The 25,118-nt window shown below is 35.5% G+C and overlaps 1 protein-coding gene across 1 annotated transcript in view; it reads right to left on the bottom strand.

Moving 5' to 3' along the window:
* LRP1B (LDL receptor related protein 1B) overlaps positions 1-25,118 on the bottom strand; it is a 1,940,511-nt gene that overhangs the window by 976,032 nt on the left and 939,361 nt on the right. The window contains exon 8 of the mRNA XM_023259298.2: positions 8,483-8,740. Within this exon, the coding sequence (XP_023115066.2) occupies positions 8,483-8,740 (258 nt within the window). The remainder of the gene's footprint in view (positions 1-8,482; positions 8,741-25,118) is intronic.

Here is a 25,118-nt window from a genome sequence, read left to right on the forward strand (position 1 = left end):
ACACATAAATCTCCAATAAGGTTCCATAACATTAAAAATTTCCTAAACTTGTTTGACCACAAAAACAATTTTCCCAAATATCATACAAACTGGTGTCCCAAGGAATGTTTTTTTAGGAACTGGTTCTTTAAAGGACTGAAGTGTACCTATTGTGAGTTATTAGGTAGGAGAAAATGAAAAAGGGATAAATGAGGAGAAGAAACAAATATTCCTCCCCTCAGAACACGAACACACACACACACACACACACACACACACACACACACACACAGAGGAATATCTCAAATTACAAGAAAAGCAAATACAATGTAATGGAAGGGGAAGGTATGTTTAAAACTGGGTGGGATCTCAGCGATTAAGTGAATAAGATCATTCATTTTAAAATGATTTGGATAAGGTCATATAGCCAGTTAATGACAAAGCTAGGACCATATCAAGTCACCATACTTTCACCCCAAACATTGTGGTGATAGAAATATAAATCAGGGTTAAAATAAATGTACAAGTCACAAGATGTTATTGCCTGAAAACAATAAAAATAAAAACAAACAAGAATCTTAATCAGACACTGAAATGATACGTGCCAGTTTTATTACTTTGCTTAATTACACTTCTGCTCACTGCCTTTAGATTTGATGCTACGTTCCTATTGTAAATGTGTCTACAACATTAACATTTTCTAATGATCGAGGAATATGAAGAGAAAAATGCCAATTTTACTTGACATAAATTATTTAATGAAATGCAAAATAAAATGAAAGAATTGAAGTAGACAATTATGGTATTATACTTAAAAACAAAAAAAAATACCAAATAAATACTAAGTCAGAAATTATTTTGCAAGGCTAATTGTTGTAAAGTAATAGCTTCTCTTTTTTCCTTTTCTTTTCTCTCCTTATTTCCTTCTTTCTTCTACCACGATCAAGTTTATCCAGACAGAAACACAGGTTTCTGTAATTAGACATCATGGATTTCAAATATATGATGCAGCTTATTTAGTCATTATGAAAAGAGCTTTTATATTCCAAGTTTCAGATTGGTAGACAAAGAAATCCTGCCAAACATTTTTATCTACTTGGTATATGGCATCATGATAGGATCATCAATAGAATCCCACTTTGATTATTAAAATCCATAATAAACAAGCAGACATGTGAATCTGGACAAAAAAAAATACTATGAGGATAATGATTTAAAAATTCTCTATAGCATGAAGCAGACTTTATAGGGGAATACATGTACACTGTGTAAGTAAAGTATATTTCACCAAATTCATAGGGAAAAAATACCAACAATTGAAGCTTAGCACATGTTGAATACTGGCTTTGGTGAGTTTCAAGCATGTTGCCAAATGACAATAAATAGTCATTTAGTTCTTTGCATCCTGACAACTGAACTAACAATAAAGACAAATTTATAGAGGAACAGAGTGTTGAGAGTGTTTTTTTCTTCCCTTTTTACTAGGCATTCAGGACAGTCTTTTATGATTGTGCTCTGATTGTAAATCAGAATGGGTTATTTACTTCAAAGTATAAATTAATCTAATGCTAATGTAAAAATTAAGATATAATTTAATATCACTGCCTACACCATTAAGCATACGGTATCAAAAAGGGAATTCTGAAAGTTCTCCAGAAATGTATCCTGAGATCCTCAGATCAACATCTTTGCTAACTCTGCCTTTGTCTCTATTTTTTTTTTGCACTCAATGAATAGCCTGATCATTTTGCTAAAATTCCAGATCCCAGAAGGAATGCATTATATTAATTAGCTACACACACGTCTCAGAAAAAAAAGTCATTTTATGTAAATATCCTAAATATAAAATGAAAACTTTGTAAGAAGTATAAAGAGTTGAATAAAACATGTATTTGCTTATAGAACAACAGTGAATAAAAATGTATCTCTGGAAATGAAGAGTTATAACATCCTCATGGAGGATGTGCTTTACATCCGTCACAGATGTTTCTTAGGGAGTAATATAAAACCAGTTATCGCAGCAAAAACAAATTTACAACATTTTTTTGTTTGTTTCTTTGGAAGAGTAGGAAATCTAGATAAGAAATTTTCTTTTAAAAAGCTCATTAATTTATACAAAAATGATGGTCTTAGTCATTTCTTCTTCAGCTCTTCAGCTCAGAGATGAACAATTCCTGAACCTTTTCTAATGGAATCCTAGAACCAGAATTGATTGAATGTTGAATGAATGAAAAGCATACAACCCCAAGTTTGAAGTAGTTTACAGCGTTTCTCAGGGGATGAGAATTACAGAGAAATCCTGACCCTCCCCTTTACTTTTATTATAAAAGGCATCTGAAACCTTAATAATAACAACTAAGTATATATGATTGAGATCATAAGCACATTCACCATTTTATGCATTCAAGGACCTAAATATGAGTTAGCAGAAGTTCCTTCGAAAGAAAAAAATCTAATCACGCCCAGAAAGGAGAAGAGTTAAAAAGTCCACGCTGCTTTGTTCTATTTAATCTCTGCACTAAAAATTAATTGACCTCTGTTTTAAGAGCTTTGGCTCCAATACTATTTAATTGAGCTGCCTTAGGATGGGGAGACTCTAAAAGGTTTGAATCAAGTTGCTTCTATGGTCATTGAGGTTAGGACCCAAAATAAATCTATAAGCACATACCCAGGGGAAGTCAGATGCTAAGTCCATAAAAGTCAATAGTCATTGAGTAGACCCAGTACCTTAGAAACATTTAAGACTGACATGTGAGACTATTAGCTAGACATAGATCAGATCTTACTTAGCCATCATTCAGCCTGATTTTCTAAATGTCTCTAGTAGTGATCTGACAGAGTTTCTCTGGAAGTTGCCTTTAACTGTGTCTCTAACTCTAATTCTGTGCTCACCCTTCCTCACATCCTAAAGCCAAGGAATCATTTTTTATTTGGAAAAACAGGTAAACATAAAATTGAAATATAATGCTTATTTTTTCTTTTAAAAATATTAATGTTTATTTCCTTTTTTGAGAGAGACAGAGAGACAGAGAGACAGAGAGACAGAGTGTGTGGGGGGGGGGGGCAGAGAGAGTAGAAGACACAGAATCTGAAGTAGGCTCCAGGCTCAGCTGTCAGTGCAGAAGTGCAGAGCCGGAAGTGGGGCTTGAACCCATGAACCATGAGGTAATGACCAGAGTGGAAGTAGCTTAACTGACTCAGTCACCCAGGTGCCCCGAAATATAATGCATTTGTGATAAGGTCGCATAGGAAGGGCGGCTAAACTCAATTGGAAAACTTTTGGAACCAATATGATGCCATGAAGAATGAGTAAGAGATACCTGGTTAGAGGGAATGAGAACCTATGATCTATGATGAAGAAGCAACATACACAAACATGCATGGAAATGGGAAAATAAAGTATGTTGAAGGAGTATAAGTACTATTTTTAGGTAGAATGTGTGATTTGAGTAAGTAGAGGCAAGGTAGGTCAGCTGCTTGCAGAGAAGCCAGATAATGAAGTTTTATTTTATCTTAAGATAAATAGGAAGCTACATCAAATGATTTTGATTTTAAGTAATGGAGTATCATGGTCACTCTAGCAGAATAATAGACACTGGAGAAGTTCCCATGGAGTGGACAATTTCACTAGTAACCATTTCAAAAAGACAAACTAAAACAACATGAATGGCTTGTAACCAATCAGGCGAAGAAATAATTGTAGAGAAAAATTCAAGTTCATAAAAATTCAATACTTGAGCACATGTCTTATAAATAAGTACAACAAGGTTCTATGATGATCTCTTCATCACTATGTGACATTATGTAATCTTGAGATACTGCTGAAAAGTTCTATAATCATATTCTAACATGCAGACTCACTGAGCTGACACAGTTTGAGACCAGCATTTCCACTGCTACAGGTGGATTATTTTGTCCCAAGATTATGCTTGTATTGACAATAGAGTCACAAACTGGTCATGCTTATCCTACCATATCCTAGTGGAGGACTTTTGTGAAACCATAAAGGCTATGAAATTCCTAGGCTGGGCTGAGGCAAAGGGCGTATTTCAAAATTAAAAGTCATTATTTGTGTGTATTGAGACCAAGACTTAAAGATTTCTTATCAACTTCAAAAAATACTTCCTTTTGTTAAACTCATTTTCTCACCTATAAACTGATGAATAAAAACAGTATGCAGATTTCATTTTTATGATGGTAATGTATTATATATGTAGAATTTTTAATGGATAAACAAAACATTCAGGAAATGTTGCTTAATAATATTATGTGATTATTAGAGAGCTCTAATTCAAGAAAAAGAAGTAAAATTGCTAAGACAGAGGCAAAGTGCCAAAATCCCAGAGTTATCCAATCAAAAATTTAATTTAATGGATCTAGGCAGAGTTTTAAATGGAAAATGAGCTAAGGCTGACATCAAAAGAGGAAAAAAAACAAAAACAAAAACAAAAAACAAAACCAGGATTGGGGATAATAAAAATCAGTGATCGGGGTTAATTCTGAAGCAAAGTTTATAAAGAATAAGCAATCTTTTTATTTTTGTCCAGGAATATTCTGCTGGACCAGAACTGAGCACACTGAATGGATCAAAACAAGCTGGGCAAGTCCGTATTAGAATCCTAAAACTCATACTCAAATTTTGCAGAATATTGAAAAATCACACATGGAAATGCAATGCAAGTATCTACTCTATACCTAGGAATGAACAGTCTGGTCCTGAATCATCTTGTTATCAAGGGATTAACACAGTGAGTATTCTACCTATCTCAATTATCTTTGTGTACTTTGTTCTCAGAAAACAGCTGGACATCACCATTGTTTTGAATCCCATCATTCTTGTTGATTTGAGGCATTTGTGTCCCTACCACAGTACTCTCCAAGAAAGACTGGGGGAAATAATTAGTTGTTGCAAATGTACTTTGTATGAATACTTAATTGGAGAATCAATTTTGCTTACAAAACACTTCCAAAATTTTCTTCAAAGTCTACAATTTTCTGGCTAAATCCCTAGATATTAAACATTAGGTATCTTTTAAAAAAATAGTAACATTGAATAAGAAATATAATCATACTTTGCCCAATGTGCTTTGGTTACTATACTTTATTGAGCATATTATTATTAGTCTTTATTCTCTCACAATATTGCTTAGGAGTGATTCTTAATGTTAAAAGTAGGCCTCTCGGGTCACCCAAGTGGCTCGTCAGTTAAGCGTCTGACTTCAGCTCAGGTTATGATCTCGCAGTTCATGAGTTAAAGCCCCACCATTAGGCTCTGTACTGACAGCTCAAAGCCTGGAGCCTATTTCAGATTCTGTGACTCCTTCTCTCTCTGCTCATCGCCCACTACACTCTCTGTCACTGTCTCTCTCTCAAAAAATAAACAAACATTAAAAAATTTAAAACAAAAAATAGGCTTCTCTAAGCGGCTATATTAGAATCAATTGGTGGGCCTTTTTTAAAGTCTTTATATATTGTTGAGAGACAGAGAGAGCAAGTAGGGGCAGAGAGAGAGGGAGACTCAGAATCTGAAGCAGGCTCCAGTCTCCAGGTTGTCAGCAGAGCTCAACATGGGCCTCAAAACCCACGAATCGTGGGATCATGCCTGAGCCAAAGTCAGACACTTAAACGACTGAGCCACCAAGGCACCCTAAGAGGTGGGTCTTCTCAAACAATACAGCCTTCCACAATTCACCTTTTCCACTTCCCTTCCAAGATTTGTATACTTCTCTCCTATTTAGAGACTGTCTTTTTGAGCCATTGTCCCTAACATTAGTGTGTCTAATCATTTTTGGCTCACTAAAATGAACAACAAAAGTTGAGACCCACAGGGGCAGTGTGGTGTTTAGCAAAAGCTGATAAAGTCAGACCCAACTCACACCTATAGCCAATACTCGTTGTGTCCTGTTACCCAATTTCTCACTGTCCCAATTTTCCCCTCATCATAAGAGACACAGCTATGCCTTCCTAATGCATACAGTCACTTAACACATTCCATAAGTTGTAGTTGTTATTTTTAGTAGATTTGGGAGGTTCTTTGAAAGCACCAGTATTTGCATTTCTAATGTAGGAGAACACAAGATTTAGTTGTCCCATCTCTGCCTTTGTTTTCACCAATCAGTATTGTCTAACATATCTGAGATCTGTAGCTAATTTTTTTTATATTAAAAAACTTGAAGAGCATACAGGAATGTAGTGGGTATCCAATGAGATGAGACAGAAAATATAAATTTTAATACTGAACTAAATTATTTAAATATACCATTATGCAAATTTTAAATGCAAGTCAGTTTGACCTGTAATGATTGCTTTTCTCCTCACAGTAAATTAAAAAAAATATGTATTATTATTTTTTTTCATAAAAAGAATGCTTTCTTCAGGCAAATTCAGAGAAAAACATCTATGGAAGAAGGAACAGTGCCAGTTATTCAGGCATAGTCTCATTGGTTCATTATTTTTGCTTATGTGGTACAAGAGATTTTATGTAATTATACATGCAAGAAATATTCCAACTTCATTATCAGCTCACAGAGTGTCATGGTGAATGAAGAGCTCACCATATCCAATGGAAGCTATTCTCTGGCACGGTGATAAAATGCATGGATTACAAGCAGTGACAGAGGAGCCCGGACCTGCTCACACCTCTGCCCCAGTCCCATCATTAACTTACTTCTACACATTTAATCTTTATTCTACATTGACTGAAATTGCACAGCTTAAACCTGACTTTGTCAACAGAATATTTATTCTAATTAAAAGGTTTCCATTGCATTTATTACTTATAGTTCAAAATGAATGTTCTTTTCAGCATTTCAGTGAATTGCTTAACAAAAATCTCTTTCGTTTTCTAGATTGGCCAAGCATTGCCTTATAAATCAAAAGAAACCTAAGATACAAATTATATTCTTCCGATATTCTAATGTGCAAACGCTTTGCCATCCCCAGATATACTAAAAAAAAAGTAGTTGTTTTAAAAATACATGTTACAAGAGAAATTAATAATATTATTAGGACATATTAAATGTAGAAAAGTTGCTTAAGTAAATTTGGAAAGTAATTTTACCTGGCAACTTTGAATAGCCTAGCTATTTGACTGTCACTATTCCATTTGCTAGGGACAAATGCATTTGGATTACTTGAGGTAATCACTAACATGGCAGGGACTGGGACCTTTTGTTTGAACACTTTCCAACAGCTGGCTCAGCCAATGTCTGAAATACTCAAATCATACGGCAGCACTCCTTGTGCTGGTACTACTTGTTATTTACTATTTATTAGGAATTATCATTTCCCATAAAATCCTTAAAAACAGCCAGGGACCTTTGCTTTTACAAGGCATTTTGGTCCAGTATCAAAATAAGTGGCTTTAGCAATTATTTTATTTATGTTAAGAGGATTTTCAAAGTGTTGGATTCTATTTGTTAAACATTTATTTATTTTCACTAAACTGTACACATCATACTTCATATTCCATTTTTTATAATTTTTGCCATTGGTTCATTCAATATCATCATACTTATCAAACATTACATATTAATTTTCTTATGTTAAATAAAGATTAATAATCAATCCTTCTAATTGTATGTCAAAAATATTAATAAAATATAACTATTGAATCCAAATCACCAAAGATTCTGTCTGAAAGCTACATTTATTCTATCACAGGACTGTCTTTCCTTTTCTTAACTTGACTACAGTTTTTCTTTACTTTTCTACCAATTTTTATGTTAGCAGCATTTGCAAGAATAATTTTCTGTAAATCAAAAAAATAAATGGACGTGTCTTGAAATTCCCATGCACACGGTTTCCCCAGGAAAGCACAAATACTCCTGTGCTGGAGAGATGGAGGGAAGGAGAAAGAGAGAGAAAGGGAGACAGCAAACATCAGCGTGAAAGATGGAATGAATGCATTCGTGTCTGTGTAACAATGTGACTTCAATTTACAGCAATATTCAGGAAGAAAAGCACAGCTACTAGTTTGTGAATTTCTGGACCGAGAAATCAAAATAAATCAAAACCACAAATCAGTCCTTTGGAAGATGCATAAAAACTCTGATTTGCTAAGAAAAAAGTCAACAAACACAGGTAGTTGTTACCAATTAGCATAAATCTAATAGTTTTCAAGGCATTTTAACAAACACTACAGTTGATGAGCCTATAATTATCAACTCTGTTTCTTGCTTTTTAAAATTTCCACCTTCACTCTCACATTGTGAACTATCACTGAGTGGCAAATTACAATTCTCATTTAGGTGACACTGTAATAAGCATTAAAGAAAGAATTAAAATTAACTCCTAACTTGTTACTTGCATAAACAGTGAAACTACATGTGTATGTGTGTGTTTATTCAGAACAGGTAGTGAACACATTTATTCGTCTATTCATATTTACATATATAGATTTCCAATAGCCATAAACTATGTTAGAAAAATCTAAGAATCCTGTTTACTGATCTGTAAATGAAATCCTTCAAGGGTGACATTTCATATGAGTTGAAATACTCACTGTGGAAGGACTGAAGAATATTAATGGTCCACTCCTCTGTTAATCTTCCTGTTTTTGTTATCTGGATACATTTGAGCTGATTTGAAGATTCTCTTGATTCAATCCAACAAATCATGTCTTCATTGTAAATAAAATCCAGAGTATGAATTTCATTTCCATTGACCGAGCTCAGGGTTGCCATTTTACTGCCATTAAGATAGAAAACCTCAATTGTTTCAGAATTTGCAATTAATAGCATAGGTGGCCTATCTGTCGGTTCTGGAATAAGAGAAAAAGAGAAGTGAGTTTAGTAAAAGTGAGTCCATTTTTTTCATAATTTTGAATTACTTACTACAATTTATTCCTATATTTTAATGCATCTTTAAAATTGTTAAAAAATGCTTGCAAAAGTATTTATTAATAACTCATATATGCTTCACTGACTATATATTGTAGTTGGCTTCTCTAAAGAAAACAGTCCACTGAGCATTTGCATTCTTTATTTCCTTAAAAATAATGTATTGTGTAAATGTTAGTACAATACTATTTACTTTCACTGTTGGTAAATAAAGGAAGTTCTGTGAGATTGTTTTGTTGTTGTTATTGTTTTAATTTTGTTGTTGGTGTTGTTGTTGTTGTTGTTTTAGCAATGAGGATTGAGGTGGACTGACCTCACCCTACAGTTTTACAGGCTTCCCTTGTGAGCAAGGGTGTACTTTTTTGAGGTGGATGCATGAGGCCAGAAGTGAATTTTCTGGAGTAGAACATGCAAACTCAGAAGCCCATACAAACAGCACCTGTGACTTCAGCCTTAGTGGCTCCTTGACTGACTCCAGGAGTCAAATAATCACTAGATCATGACTAGCTTATGATTACTGAGCTGCTTCTTTTTTTATAGTCAAGAAAATAAGATTGTAGAAGTAAAAGAAAGTTGCTCGATACTATTTTTAGGACAATGCATCCTTGCTTTTGTGAAGATTGGTGAGTTTTTGATGAATATGCACTAATTGACCAAAATTTCAATGCTTGTTAAGATGTAAAGGTAACAGTAATATGCCATACAAAATTAGTGTTGAAAGAGTTTAGCTATACAATCATAATCAGAGTAGCTTTTGTGCTAATTAGGAAATAGGATGAATTTGGAAATCCTCAATTCCTCTTTTTTTTCCGTCCTTCATCCAAAGTGTCAATAAATATCTTTGATTCTGATGTCAAAACATATCAGGAATCCCACCACGTCTCAGTGACTGTTACTACCACCCTGCTCCAAGCTGCCATCATCTCTCCACCCAAATGATTCCTAGAACCTTCTAACTGGTTTCTCTGCTTTCATTGATGCCCTCCTCCTCTTTTAGTCTTTCTCAACACAATGGCCAGAGTGATACCTTTAAAATGTTAACGTGAATCAGTTTTCTGCCCAATTCCTCAAAGGGTTCCCATTTCACTCACAGTAAAAGTCAAAGCCTTTATAATAGCCTGTAAACCCCTCCATTAACTGTATTCTCATTACCTGTTTGACATCATTTCTTTTATATCCTTATTAATCTCACCCTTGTCATATTCCTCCAGACACATCGCCCTTCTTACTGTTCCTTAACCAACAAGCCAAGTAAGCCTCTGTCTCAGAGGCTCTTCCTTCTTCCTAATCACCACCACCACCCCCCTTCCCCCCCCTCCCCCCCCCCCATATATCAGAATGCCTGACTTGTTCACCTCTGTTAGGGTAGTATTTGAAAGCTACCTTTCCAGCAATGACTTCTCTTACTACTTTATTTTGTGAAAATTGCAAGACCCTACAAATTCTATATACTAACTCTCTATAAGCTTTCCCTGCTTTATTTTTCCCATATCACCACCAAACATTGCATGTATCTTTTTTTCTGGTTTATTATTTTCTCCTTCTGTCACTGTACCTCTAGCATTTAGAATCTAGTGTTTATTCAATACAAATTTTCTGAACACGTAAAATGGTAACATGGAATTCTTGCAGAGTACAGTTCTTTTAGAAGCATTCTGTGAAATGTGACAAAATAATTTCGTTTTCTAACTGATGAATGGAATACAGAGAAAAACTGGCTAACAGGAAATTTCATAAACATCATTTGATCATTCAGGAAACAGATAGCATTGCAAAAAAAGGGAAAAAAAAGCAAATGAGTATGCTATGGGTAATATAATTAAATAAGCCTAAACTTTTAAACAATTATTTAATGGTTTTAATCATTTCTGATGTGAGTAGGGATATCAGGTTCCTTGTGTTTTACTCAGATAGAACGGCATTTGAATTTTTATCCTCTGAGGAATTAACTCAATCTAGGCATAAAATTCTTCTCCACCTTTAGAAAGACCCTAAAGTTTTTGACTCAATAAAAACTTCCAAACAAACAAGAATAAACAATAACAAAAAGTCTCAATGAGATTATAAAATTAATTAGCCTAAGAGTTTCTTCCCAATAAACAGACTTTCCCTGAACCGCCTACTATAAGCCAATAAAAATGAAGACTTGAAAATGGTAAGATCATTTCCACGATAAAGTATTGTGAAAATTGTGAATTATCTATGCTTAACATAACCTTGTCTAGGGACCACACTGAAGCTTGCTTAGCTGGTTGGCTTCTCTCTTAACTTTTTAAAGCCCCTTTGAACTATGCAATGCTTGCTCTTGCCATTCTCTAATTTAGAAGTCCAGACTTGGTCCCTTTTCAACACTCCTAGCTCTGTTGTTTTCCAGTTGACCTGAGCACTCCTGAAACCTGTTGGATCATAGATTTCTCAGGTTATGAAGAGGTCTTAGATGACTGTGTTATCATGTTAACAAAGACACACTGCCAGTCTGTTAGTACTTACTGCCTTCTTTTGACAACTGAAATGACCTTTGGTGACATTGCCTCTTATTAAAAAGTGAACTACGACTGAAAGCTTCTTTGCTTCCAAGCTTTATGAGAAGTCCAGATGTAGACGATAATTTCTTAACTGGCTACCAGTCAGTAAATTTACTTATGTAATAAACATTCTTTGGAGTAAGGCTAGAATATGAAAGAACACCAAGATTCCCCTTAGAAACTGAGATGAAAATGAATTACTGGTCAACACAAGTAATGCTTACTTGATGTAACTGATAAATCTATTTGATTTTTGTAGTTGCTTTTTGAGTAAATCAGGTGATTGTTTTAATGCAAAATATAGCAACTACTGATTTTATTACTTCTCATAAACAGAAAACCAATAAAGTCAGGTTCTTCATAATTTGACATGGTTTGATTTGATAATGGTGACTTTAAAAATTCAAATGATGTACTGGAGGAAGGACGCTTGTTAGTGTGATAATATTCATATGTTTCATCTATTAACTATGGTTTCCCTCTTTATACAAATAAACATAGAGCGTACTTATGGGGGTGGGAGGAACCCAGTGAAACACAAAACCCATAAAAAAATCAGGGGCTAAGTGTATAAATCTTTTTTTTCTATTTCATGAAAACTGGCATATGTAATCTGCCTCAACCTGTACTATGTCTGATCTCCAGTTGCATCATTACCTCAAGTTCCCACATGCCAATGGAAGAACATCATTATCTTGGGTAATGAGGATAAGTCTTGCCAGAATAAATGTGATCTTATCAAATGCCATCCTTAGAGTCAGTGGACAGTTCCCAAAGGAACAGTTGCAAAGCACATTTTAGATGACTTTAGTCATAGGAATACCTACATCAACACTTCATGTGAAGTAATAAAGACTAACTCTCCACATAGAAGAGACTGAAACATAAGAAAGCACTCAATGACTATACTTAGAAAACCAAGACTTAGATTGAATAAACCTTTCCAACAGGTTGTCAGTTGAGTCATGCTGTGGGAGCAAAAGTACCCTCATCTTTCTCACCATTCCCCATATGCGAACAGCATAAAAAATAGGTATTTTCTCTCCCAGTTATAAAGATGTGTATTTATGCTCTCTATGGCCAAAATTTAGTTTTTTCCTATCATATATATTAACCAGTGCTAAAACTTTTGAAGACTTATTAGAAAACTGAATTAGAAGGAGAAACTTGAAAACATGGAGAAGATCATTTGACTAGATATCATAATAATGCCTATTTAAATGCCAGGCCACTGTAACTATACCTTTGCAAACATACCCTTATCCTCTCATAGCCAAGAGTATACTGAATGTGTATGTATATACTTATAATATGTTTTGACAGACAGCTGATGCTAAATGAATGTTCTCAGAGTGAATAAAACTTACAACTTATTTTTAAGGTTTCATTTAAACTTCTTATTCTTCCATTCAATTCTAAGAATAATATATCAGTTATTTTCCTTTCAGATGATTAGAATTATGAATTCAGGTACTTACAAATAAATATAAACCTCATAAATACTTATGTTATAACAAATGTGTGTGTATATATATGGATATACACATATATAAATGTTTATCATTTGTTATATTATGGTCTAATTTTCCTGTAATTGTGAGCAATTATCTCCACTAATAAAGTTCAGTAGGTACACCTTAATATATGTTGAGCCAAAGATAAAAACAACAAAAACAAAAAGATTCCTAGGTTCAACTCAATGAAAGGTTAAATAATGACTCACATGTAAAGTATATAAAATGAAGGGTCAGAGTAAGACTAAATGTGCAATCAAACAGAAAACTATCATCTATGCAGCCCAAAGAGTGGTTGTTAACCAATACAAATGTAAAATAATTGAAACAGGAATTTTTAAACTTTACTTTTAATACATCATATGCAAATTACATAAAGTCTCTAAAAATAAGAAAAATGGGATGCAGTTAGAAATGAGAACAATGTTGACAATTATAATAAAAATCACACAACCTCTGTAGGAAGGTAAACTACTATATGAAACAAAATGAAGAGCGATCTGTGTGAAGATACTAAATTACAAAAAAAAATCATCTTGGGGCACCTGGGTGGCTCAGCTGGCTAAACGTCCGACTTTGGCTCAGGTCATAATCTCACGGTTCATGGGTTTGAGCCCCATAGGGCTCTGTGCTCACAGCTCAGAGATGGAAGCCTGCTTCAGATTCTGTGTCTCCCTCTCTTTCTGCCCCTCCCCTGCTCATGCTCTGTCTCTGTCTCAAAAATAAAAAAAAATAAAAACATTTAAAAAAAAGTATTAAAAATATCATCTAACAGTGGGCAATAAAATAGAAATTGTTGAATGTGAAATCTTACTTACGAATATAAATATGAACTATCTAGTTTAAAAAATAAGAAAAAGAATATTCAAATAATAATATAAATTATAGGTCAGACTCAAATAAGCCAAACCAAAAATATGAATGAAGTTAATATAAGTGGAAGAAAAAAAGATATATGGTTGAAAATTTTTCTTTTCCTGTCAAAAACATATATAGCCAAATTTTTTTCTCTGGTTTCCTCAACTATTTTTTAATGGAAAAATTTATTTACTGAACTGAATAACATTTATAATATCATGTCGTATATTAAACTATTGTATCGTATTTTATAAAAAGTAAAATAAAATATGAGCCAAATGTGGAAACATCAAAGTGCTTTATAAATAGTACTGAGCTGATGGCCAACATGGTGGAGAAGTAGGGGAACTTCCTGCGTCTCCCAAACAAAGAAGGGCAGAAGCTAAAGGACTTTGAACCCCAAAGGTCTGGGAGGAAAAGAGACTGAGTCTACCAGGGAGAAAACAGAACAATTTGAGGGAGCATAGGTGAATGATTGTGAACTGGGGTAGATAAAACCGGCTGCATAGGCATGAAGGGGAGGGATTCCCCTCTGCCATGAGACAAAGGGAAGAGAAAGAGCGACTGGGGAAGCATAGGACTGTATCTGGACAAGAGAAAAAACTTGGGACCAGGATGGTGAGGGATCCCAACTTTAACTGCAGATTCCATCTTCAGACTGGGGCCAGCTGCCCTGTTCACACACCTGGGGAGGTGAGGAGTCACCTTAGGGTTCAGTGGTACATCAGCGGTGCAGTCCTCAGCAGGAAAAACCGGTCCCTTCCCCTGAAGGGCTGCAGCACAGGAAAAAACCAGCTGGAACCTCATATCAGGAGGTGTTCCCCCAGTACCAGGGCACACAGAGCAGGAGTTTAATTCCCAGCCAAGCACCAGGGCAAAGGAGTCAACAGAGCAAGACAGACAGCCTCATCTATGCCTGCAGCACAGTGAGGACGGCTCCACAGGAGTGATTTGGGACACCCGGTCATGGAGAAGAGACTGGGGCATTGCCATGTTTCTCCCCACCACCACCAAAAACAGGGCCTCAGGAATGGTCTGCAGGGCCCACAGTGGAGGCAGGACCACCCTACACCAAACCACACCTCTCAGCTCTGGGTAACTACATATCTTCTGGAGCGAGATAGATGCTGTTGAACCAGAAGAACCCCTCCTCCTTACCAGTGCTGCTGCATTGCCTAGATTAATTCTAGGACAATTCTTGACGTATAGATTTATTCTCCCCCCCCCCCCCCAATTTCTCCTTCTTATCTCTTCGCTCCTCTAGGCTGTTACTCTGGTTATTGGTTTGTTTAAACAGATATATTTAATCCATTCTCTTGATACATGTTCTACACCTTCTTTACATTCCTTTCTCTCTCTCCGGATTAAGCCTTGTAGTCTCTCTGCCTAGTCAATGTTTCTTTTTTTCTTTTTCCCCACCCCTGTCATTTCTTTCTTTCTATATGCTCTTCCATCAGCACTGCCTCCACCCTGTTTTTTACCTGTAGCTGGTGTTTCTGTTTTTTTGCTTTTGGATTGTTTTTAGTTTTTTGTCTTTTGTTTTTCTTTGTTTGCTTTATTTGTTTCTGTGTTTGTGTATTTGTTTTCTGTTTGTCTGTATGTATGTTTTCCTTTCCAGGGCTACTTCAAGGAACAAATCAAAGCACACCTGGTGGAGGGTCCAAAACATCACTACAAGTAGGGAAATAAAATAACCAAAGTCACAACAACAGAAAGCAAGTAACACTCTCCAAAAAACACCTCCTGAAGGGCCAGGCCACAGACAGAGTATAACCCCCCTTTATTATAGCATTGCTCGCAGGTGCAGAGCACGTAACAAGCTTTTAAAAGTCATAAGGGACAGAAAACTAGGCAAAATGATGAAACCAAAGAATTCTCCTCAAAAGAAATTCATGGAAGAAGTGACAGCTACAGAATTGATCAAAAGAGATTGATCAAAAGAGATTTAAGCAACATAATTGGAAAAAAAAATTAGAATAACAGTCATAAAATTAACAGCTGGGCTTGAAAAAAGCATAGAAGACAGTACAGAATCTATTGCTACAAAGATCAAGGTACTAAAAAATAGTCTGATGAATTACAAAATGCTATAAATGAGATCCAAAAAAGAAAAAATGGATGCGGCCACAGCATGGATTAAAGAGGCAGAGGTGAGAATAGGTGAATTAGAAAATACAAATATGGAGAAAGAGAAAGCTGAGAAAAAGAGCGAGAAAAAAAAATCCAGGATCACAAGGGGACAATTAGAGAACAAAGTGATTCAATCAAATGGAACAATATCCATATCACAGGAATTCCAGAAGAAGAAGAGAGGGGGGGGGGGGGCTGAAGGTATACTCAAACAAATCATAGTTGAGAACTTCCACAATTTGGGGAAGGAAACAGGCATTTAAATTCAAGAGGCACAGAGAACTCCCTTCAGACGTACTTGAATCGATCATGTACATGACATATCAAAGTGAAACTGACAAAATACAAAGATAAAGAGAGAATTCTGAAAGCAGCTAGGGATAAACAGGCCTTAACATACAAAGGTAGACATATAAGAATAGTAGCAGACCTATCTACTGAAACTTGGCAGGCCAGAAAGGAATGGCAGGAAATCTTCAATGTGATGAACAAGAAAAATATACAGCCAAGAATCCTTTATACAGCAAGCCTGTCATTCAGTATAGAGTGAGAGATAAAGGTTTTTTAAACAAACAAAAAGTGAAGGAATTCATCACCACTAAACCAGCCCTACAAGAGATCCTAAGGGGGACTCTGTGAGTGAAATGTTGCAAGGACCACAAAGTACCAGAGATATCACTACAAGCATGAAACCTACAGATATCACAATGACTCTAAACCCCTATCTTTCAATAATAACACTGAATGTAAATGGACTAAATGCTCCAACCAAAAGCCATAGGGTATCAGAATGGATAAAAAAAAAAAAAAAAAAAAAACAAGACCCATCTACAAGAGATTCATTTTAGACCTGAGGACACCTTCAGATTGAAAGTGAGGGGCTACAGAAGTATCTATCATGTTACTTGAAGTCAAAAGAAAGCTGGAGTAGCCATACTTATATCAGACAAATGAGACTTTAAATTAAAGGCTGTAACAAGAGATGAAGAAGGGCATTATATAATAATTTCAGGGTCTATCCATCAGGAAGAGATAACAATTATACATGTCTATACACCAAATTTGGTGGCACTCAAATATACAGAACAATTAAACACAAACATAAACAATCTTATTGATGAGAATGTGGAAACTGCAGGGCACTTTAATACTCCACTTACAACAATGGAAAGATCATCTAGAGAGAGAATGAATAAAGAAACAATAACTCCTATTCACAAATAGTCCCTGTTTGAAAGACGGGTCTGTAAAAAAGCCACATTTAATTTGTTCCCTAAAAAGAATATACTGTCTTAGTATTTGCATGTTTATGTATTCATTTAACAAATTTTTTTTTGAGCACAGCCAGCTGATGTCAGGTACTGCTCTAGATGCTAGGGACAAAGCAGTTAACAAAAGTATAAAACTCCTGTTTTCATAGAGCTTACATTTTAGTGAAGAAAGCAGACAATAAGCAAACAAATAATATTTCATATTGTTTGGCAGTGATAAATTCTGTGAAGAAATGTAAAGCATTAGTAGTAATTGGGATGCAAGATGCTCCTTAAAGACAATAGTTCAATTCATTATATATCTAAAAGTTTGAAACAAAGGGTTTGAGAGAAAGAATGGTGTCAATGATGATTCCAATGTTTTGCCTTGGACAACTGGGTGAATGAGTAGGGGCTGATGTTTACCCCTGTCAGGGAGAGAATAAAGACTGTGTGACACAAACAAATTGATATTTCTATTATATTTCCAATGGAGATATTGAATTGGATTTTAATATCCAAGTGAGTTTGGTGTTGAACAGAGAAGCCAGGTCTGATGATGCAAACTTACCAATCTCAGTCTCTAGATGTTTTATAAAACCATCAAAGATGTGTTTTTAAAGTCATGATACAGATGAGAGCACTTAGGAAATCAATAGAGACGTCCAAAGAACTGAACACTGATCATGCCAAAATAATGAGGATAATGTAGCAAAAAAAAAAAAAAAAAAAATGAGAAAAAAAAATTCCCAGTAAGCTAAAAGGAAAACTCTAAAATGTACTGCTTTAAAAAGGAAAAGTATTCAAAAAGGAGACAATGATTAGTTGTGTGGTAAGCCCTATAACTAAGTAATTAGGCAACTGGAGGTCACTGGTACTCCTGACAGTAGAAGTTTAAGTGATTCATAAGAATATAAGACTGATAGGGGCGCCTGGGTGCCTCTTTTGAATGGGCGTCCAACTTCAGCTCAGGTTATGTTCTCACAATCTGTAGTTCGAGCCCAGTGTCAGGCTCTGTGCTGAAAGTTCAGAGCCTGGAGCATGCTTCTGATTCTGTGTCTCCCTCTCTCTGGCCCTCCCCCGATAATGCGCTCTCTCTCTCTCTCTCTCTCTCTAGAAATAAACATTCAAAAAAAATTTTTTTTAAATAGAAGACTGATTTAAGTGGGCTCAAGACAGAAGGGGAGAAAGTAAATAAAGGAAAAAAAACACATTCTGTGAGTTTTTCTATAAAGAGAGAAGAAAAATGGAGTGGTAGCTGAAGAGGAATGTAGGTTCAAAGAAAGCTGTTTACTATCATCTTTACAACAAGCTTATATGCTGATGGGATGGTCCAGCAGAAGTGAAAATAGAAAACAATTATATGAGACTAATTCTTGAGTAGGAGAGAGAATTTGGGATTGGTCCACAATTGCAGAGAGAGGCCTTAGGTATTAGCACAGTGTGTTCTTTCACGCAAACAAGAGGATGGTGAAGTGATTAGTTCTAGATACAGATAGAGTGGTACATTTAATAAACTTCAGGGCGAGAAAGTTCTCTTCAGATTGCTTCTATTTTCTCAAGTAAATATGACACAAAATCATCACGTTAGAATAAGGAGACATACGAAAATTCATTATCTAGGGGTGGAAAAGGAAAAGGTCATTTAATCTATTTCACTGTTTTCTGACCAGGCTGCCAAAGGACATAAACATACAACCTATACTTAAGATTGCAATTTTTTACTTTGTTATTAAAAAGACAGATTAGTTCTAGGTAGGTACTCAACAGTGATTATATACCAAACTTCTAGGTACTTTACCAGATATATTCTTGGCAATTTGATGGTATGTTGTTTGAAACTTCTAAAGACTATTAAAATATAATTTATCTAACAATTTTACACATGTAACCTGTCATGGAAAACATAGATGGAGGCTCTGTGAGTCCTAGTGTTACCAAGAAACACTCACATACATTTAAAACTGTAACCAATACGATGCATTTTCTTTTCTCAGGACTAACATAACTCTAAGCAGCTTGACTTGGAAGAATATGCAGACTACCAGTCATCAAAGTCAAGGGCAAGTATGTTCTCTAGAGGGAGGAGTGCAGGAGAGGTACTCTCTAACTATGGTTATTTCTTTGTTGATTGCTATTGATACAGGGGATGCCTTGAAGGCACTCTGGAAGAAAAAAAAAATTTCTTATTAGAAATGACAAAATATTATCTTTTTCTCAGCTTTATTTTTTCCCTGAGAATTTCAATAGTTGTATACTTCTACTTCTCCCAAAGTAATAGAGAAGTTATATACATATGTATATCCTTGCCTTACTTTCAAATTGAATAACTCATAATTTCTATGAATTAAAATGTGCTTCATTTGTTTTTAATTTTCATTATATGTCCCAACTTAAGACAAAAAAGGGAGTGCATTTGATCTATAATTGTAGTGCATGATATGATCTATCACATGTTCCAAATTGAGAATTTAATTAATAGTTCAATAGCTATTCTACAAAAAATTAAATACAGAAATATAGATAGAAATTTACACCTAGATGTTACGTCACTTGTAAAAATAAAGTTTATCAATTCTCAAATCTAGAGTAGAGCCCATAAATATGGCCATGTGATTCTTCATAACCATACAAAGAAGTCCTTAGCTAACTTGCAATTATGATGTTAAGTAGTAAAGCAAGTGAAAACATGCTTTTCTTTTTTTCCTACATCTGGTATTTTCTTACACTCTGGATAAATCAAAGGTGTCATGACACAGAAGACACCATGGATATGTTCTCCAAGATGTCAAGAAAGGTGCAACACTGTGAAAATGATGTCCTCTTAGGAAAAAAAAAATCAAAACAAAACAGAAAAAACACACATAGAATATTCATGCGCAGTTTAATAACTCAACACAGCATACTCATTAATAGGGTTTGGGTGGGGGGAAAAAGTGTGATATTTAATTTGGGTAATGGAAATTCTATCTGAAATCATTGCCCTGGTCTGTCATGGAATGTGATTTCCAACTAAGAGCCAGAAAAGAAGTAGGGTATGAATAGTCCAGGAAATAGAGAAATATGTTGATTGGTCAGGCTAGGTTTTCAAAGGCAGCCTGTGAAACTCTAGCATTTCTCTAGGACAGAGCTTTAGGCAATACCACATGATTGCAGGCAGAGTGGCTTGGTCTACAGCTATATCTGCATAGTCAGCACACTAGGATTATATGTCAGTCTGAGGAGGGCTTGGGCTAGAGGGCACATTTGTGGACATTATGCATATTTTCGCCAATCATTTCAATGTCACTACTACAGCAAAGATAGCATGAGCCCTGATTAACAGGATAAAACTGGGAAAATACCCCACTGTTTTTTGTTTTCATCTTTTCCAGCCTTTTGGCATTCCTTTTACCAATCCTCAAAATCCCAGTCCCCTATTCTGCTTCCTGGAAGTTCACAAAATTGCTTAAAGCATCCAAAAAAAAAAAAATTACCAAGCACATACTCTGAATTAGGCACTGACTTACTTCTCTGCCACTATTTACCATAGTATACATAATTTCTTCCATGTATATGTGACTGAGTAAACAACAGCAAATTTGGGTACCTATGCTGGTTATGGTCCACTAGGCTCACTCCTAGCTCAGAGTCTCATATACCATCATGTCATCAAATGCCATTCTCAGTTACCTACCCCACAATAAAATGACAACTTGGACAGGAACTAGACCTTTGGACTACCTAAAAATAGCAAAACCTATGGATAGTGAATCTTCAGATGTCAAGACATAATCACATATCATTCTGAAGGAAGCCATTCTTATCCAGATGGCATAGTGAAATAGATCTGACCTACTTAGTCTCATAAATTATCAAAGTTACTAAGACTTAATATGTCACCCTCCCAAAGAATACTCACATTTTAATATAGAGTGCTTTAAAAAAAAAACAAAGAGAACAAGGCAATTACATTGTAATAACTGAATTCCAAGCATTTCAAGTGGCTGATGAGGCTATGACACTATAAACAAGGTACTCTTCCTTCGCTATACTGCCACTTGCCTATTTCCACACTTGCTGCCGAACCAGCACCTGCAGAAAATACTGAATGATCCCTCTACCTTCTAAAGGAAAAATTTAAACTATACATTAGATAATAACAGAATTGGAGGTAGACATAGGAGTTATAGGACATTATATTTTGTTTTATTCCTCTTTCTTTTTAAGAATTGCAGCAAAGAAAACAGTGAGTGGTATGAAAACATTCCCTAGCATTGTCTAAGGTTGTGATTCTGTGGATTATATAGGAATTATGATTTGTGTTTCTTACGCCTAAGAGTTCCATTGTCTAAATGGTCTCCCCACCGTCCCAATCAGTGAATAGCATAGTATAAACTGTAATAGAATCCTAAAGTTATTTAATGGACTCTCTTGACCCACTACTCTAGTTCACTACATGGCAAACAGGTACACTCTCTCTCTCATGGTGCCACTTATTACAGTGTCTCTACACTGATGATACAATTATTCAGTGCTCTTTATTCTGGGACTGCTTTAGTGCAATCAGTAGGGTCCTACTGGTACTGTAGAACTGTAAACTGGGTTAAGTGCCTGTCTTCAGCAAATGGTCAGGAGACTGAAAAGTACAGTCCAATGAGCCTGACTTTATCAGGAGTAAACCTGGCAACAGTTCGTAAGTTAAACACCCTTGGCTATTTCATTTTTACAGGTTCTGCAGGAGCCCACTTTTAGCCTTAGGTGCCCACATTTAATGCTTACTTCTACATTAAAATTTGTCTAAATCATTTAAAAGAAAGTAAATGAAAAAAAAAACCTTTTCATTTTCAGATTTGACAACTCTAGAACTCTAATCTCAAAAAAAAAGTATACAGTGAGCTTAAATGGATATGTATAGATATTTTAATGATTATGTTTAAAACATTTTTTAAAAAACATTTTAACATTTATTTTTGAAAGACAGAGCACAAGCAGGGGAGGGGTAGAGAGAAAGGGAGACAATCTGAAGCAGGCTCCAGGCTCTGAGCTGTTAGTACAGAGCTGGACACGAAGCTCAAACTCATGAACTGTGAAGTCATGACCCAAGCCAAAGTCGAATGCTTAACCAACTGAGCCACCCAGGTGCCCCTAAAACATTTTTTCAAATGACAAGTCCTTATCTTGAATTAAAAATTTACTAGCTTTTGGGTCACCTGAGTGACTCAGTCAGTTGAGCGTGGGACTCTTGATCTCGGCTCAGGTCAATGATCTCATGGTGTGTGAGTTCAAGGCCTGCATTGGGCTTTGCGCTAACAGCACAGAGCCTGCTTGGGATTCATATTCTCTCTCAATCTCTCTCTCTCTCTCTCTCAAAGTAAATAAACTTACAAATTGTTTTTAAAAATTACTAGCTTTTCATGTGTGTCCCATTCCAAAGTTATGAACATTCCATTATGACATTCATATTCCAGTATGTCTCCCACTACATACCACTGTAACTATTATATAAAATTATTGTTTAATGTACATTATAAACTTTCTTCCATTTGTAAATTATTCACTTTGATATCAAATGGATAGTTGGACTAGATTACCTTTGAGTTCCTTCCAACCTTGAAATTATTGATTCTACATTTCAGGAATCAGGTCAATCTTACCACGCATAGAAAAGAATTTGTCCCTGTTGCATGAATTAACAGGAATGAAAAGGACTCTTGCCTAACATTAATTTCTTCCCCCATCTACCAAAAGGTCTAAAATCTCCTACCCCTTATTAGTTATTTATTAAAGGTGCTCTTAAGGCTTGTGAATTTTACTTGGATTCAGACACTATATTACATAGACAGTATATTACAAAGGTGGGATAATCAATTAATAGTAATTAGGTAAATTAACCTAAGTTAATTGTCATATTGAAAATAAGACCCCACAGGCACATTTTGGGATGAATAGCTGAGGAATGACCGTGTTGTTATTCTGTGCTGAAAGCTATAAGCAGCTTCATAGCCAATTGAATCTGTCTCTCTCTGCCTTCACAGAAAACGCTATTCTTTCAAGAACTTTTTAGTTTTCCCATCTATCATTTAGCAAGCCTTTTGCAGAACCCTCCCCTTGGATCTAGTCTTAATTTCCCATTGTATCCCTTGGGCTTGATATTTCTTTCTCCCTTTCTCTCTTTCTTTTGTCTATAAATCTTTTACACACATCCACTGTTCTGGACCAGCCCATTCTAACCTCCCATAGTTTCTCATGCTCCCATATTCTGAGATGTCTGGAACTCTGGCTTGTAGAAAAAAATAGGTTTTAGAGTCCAGTAGGGTAGGATTGTAAAGGAAGAAAAAAGAGGGGCCAATCTAAGCAGCCAGGTAAAGGAAATAAGGAATAGCAAAGCCTTAAAACAAATGTGGTTTAATTCAAAACATTTTCCTAGCACTCATCAGTCATGGCAACACTACAGTATAACATTGCCACAATAATGTAAGGCTGATGCATTAACTGACATTTTACATATAACTGAAGCCAAAAGTATCCTCTGGTTCATTTGTTATCAATTTGAGAAAACCAAAGCAAAAGTGATCGTTTTCCTTTAGAATCTGTACAAATACATTGGTTCAAACATCCATGTGACCTTTAGAACTAGTCAATATATGGTATAGACTTGGATCATTTACTATATTACTAGCAACTCATTTTTCTAAAACTATAAACCCCAGAAACATTCTCATAAAAACTGTATCTTTCAAACTCTGTAGGCTAATATTGTCATCAAGCCAACCACCAAGAGGTGAAGGCTTTTATATGTTCCATTATCAATTCTAGATTCATCAAATCTCCTTGATTCAGCATTATATTATCATGTACCATCCCTCTCTGGTTACATTGTTATTGGCAGATACCTTCTCCACAGAAAGAAAGGAAGTGCCTCTTTGTACAGGGTTTATTACATTACACCCTCCCTGTAAAGCCACAGCAATATTGTGTGGATCAATAGAAACCGTAAAGAACAAGCCTTCTACTTCTTCAGCCCATCAATATTTTAAGTCAGAACTCTCAGTGGTGGGAAAAAAGAATATGCGACCTGATTTAATTTTTCTCAAGGATTGCCCCCCCAAAATAAATGTGGCCTCATAAACCAAGTCAATAATTCAAAGAAGTAAACTAAGAAGTAAAACAGTTTCTGTCTAATTTGGTATACAAATGTCTTGTAAATAATTTAACACACTGTCTCAGGGAAATGGTTGAAAGTATAGCATGAGGTTATGTTGTAGAGGGAGACAGCTGTGGCTGTTTGTGAAGCAAATCCAATGCTTTGCTCAATCTATCTTCAAAAAAGGGAATGGAATGCTATCCCATGCTTCATTTTATAATTGCTAATAAAAGGGGATAAAGGGGCACTCAGTAATTCATCAAAACATCATAATTTGAAAACCCATAAAATGAAACCAGATTTGAGAAAACTTAGAAGCTAAATGGAATAGCATGTACAATATTTCCTTGTATTATTCTTAATTCAGCCCACAAAATATTAGCATTATCCTATTGTTACTAACATATCTCGAGGCTATTTCATTAGCAAATCATCTACACTTAGTGAGTGTTTACAATAGACTGAATACTGTGCTGAAACAATAGGCTTCTCCCCACCCCCCTCCCCCACCAGGGACAAGGTAATAGGAAGGCAGTTTTGAAACAAGAATTCCAAATACTTAAGAGTGTAGCATTCATGGGGCTCCTGGGTGGCTCAGTTGGTTGAGAGGCTGACTTGAGCTCAGGTCATGATCTTGCAGTCTGTGAGTTCGAGCCCTATGTGGGGATCTGTGACAACAGCTCAGAGCCTGAAGCCTGCAATGGATTCTATGTCTCCCTCTCTCTCTGTCCCTCCCCACTCATCCTCTGTCTCTGTCGCTCTCTTTCTCAAAACTAAATATTAAAAACATTTTTTAAAAAAGAGTGGAGCATTCATCTTAGTAATTTTAACCAGAAAGAAAAGTTCATTCCTTTTTTTTTTCTTTGCTTTATCCTTTGCTTACTTCCTTCTTCCCA

This window comes from Felis catus, chromosome C1 (genome assembly GCF_018350175.1).
Source record: "Felis catus isolate Fca126 chromosome C1, F.catus_Fca126_mat1.0, whole genome shotgun sequence".
In the NCBI taxonomy this organism is placed as follows: Eukaryota; Metazoa; Chordata; class Mammalia; order Carnivora; family Felidae; genus Felis; species Felis catus.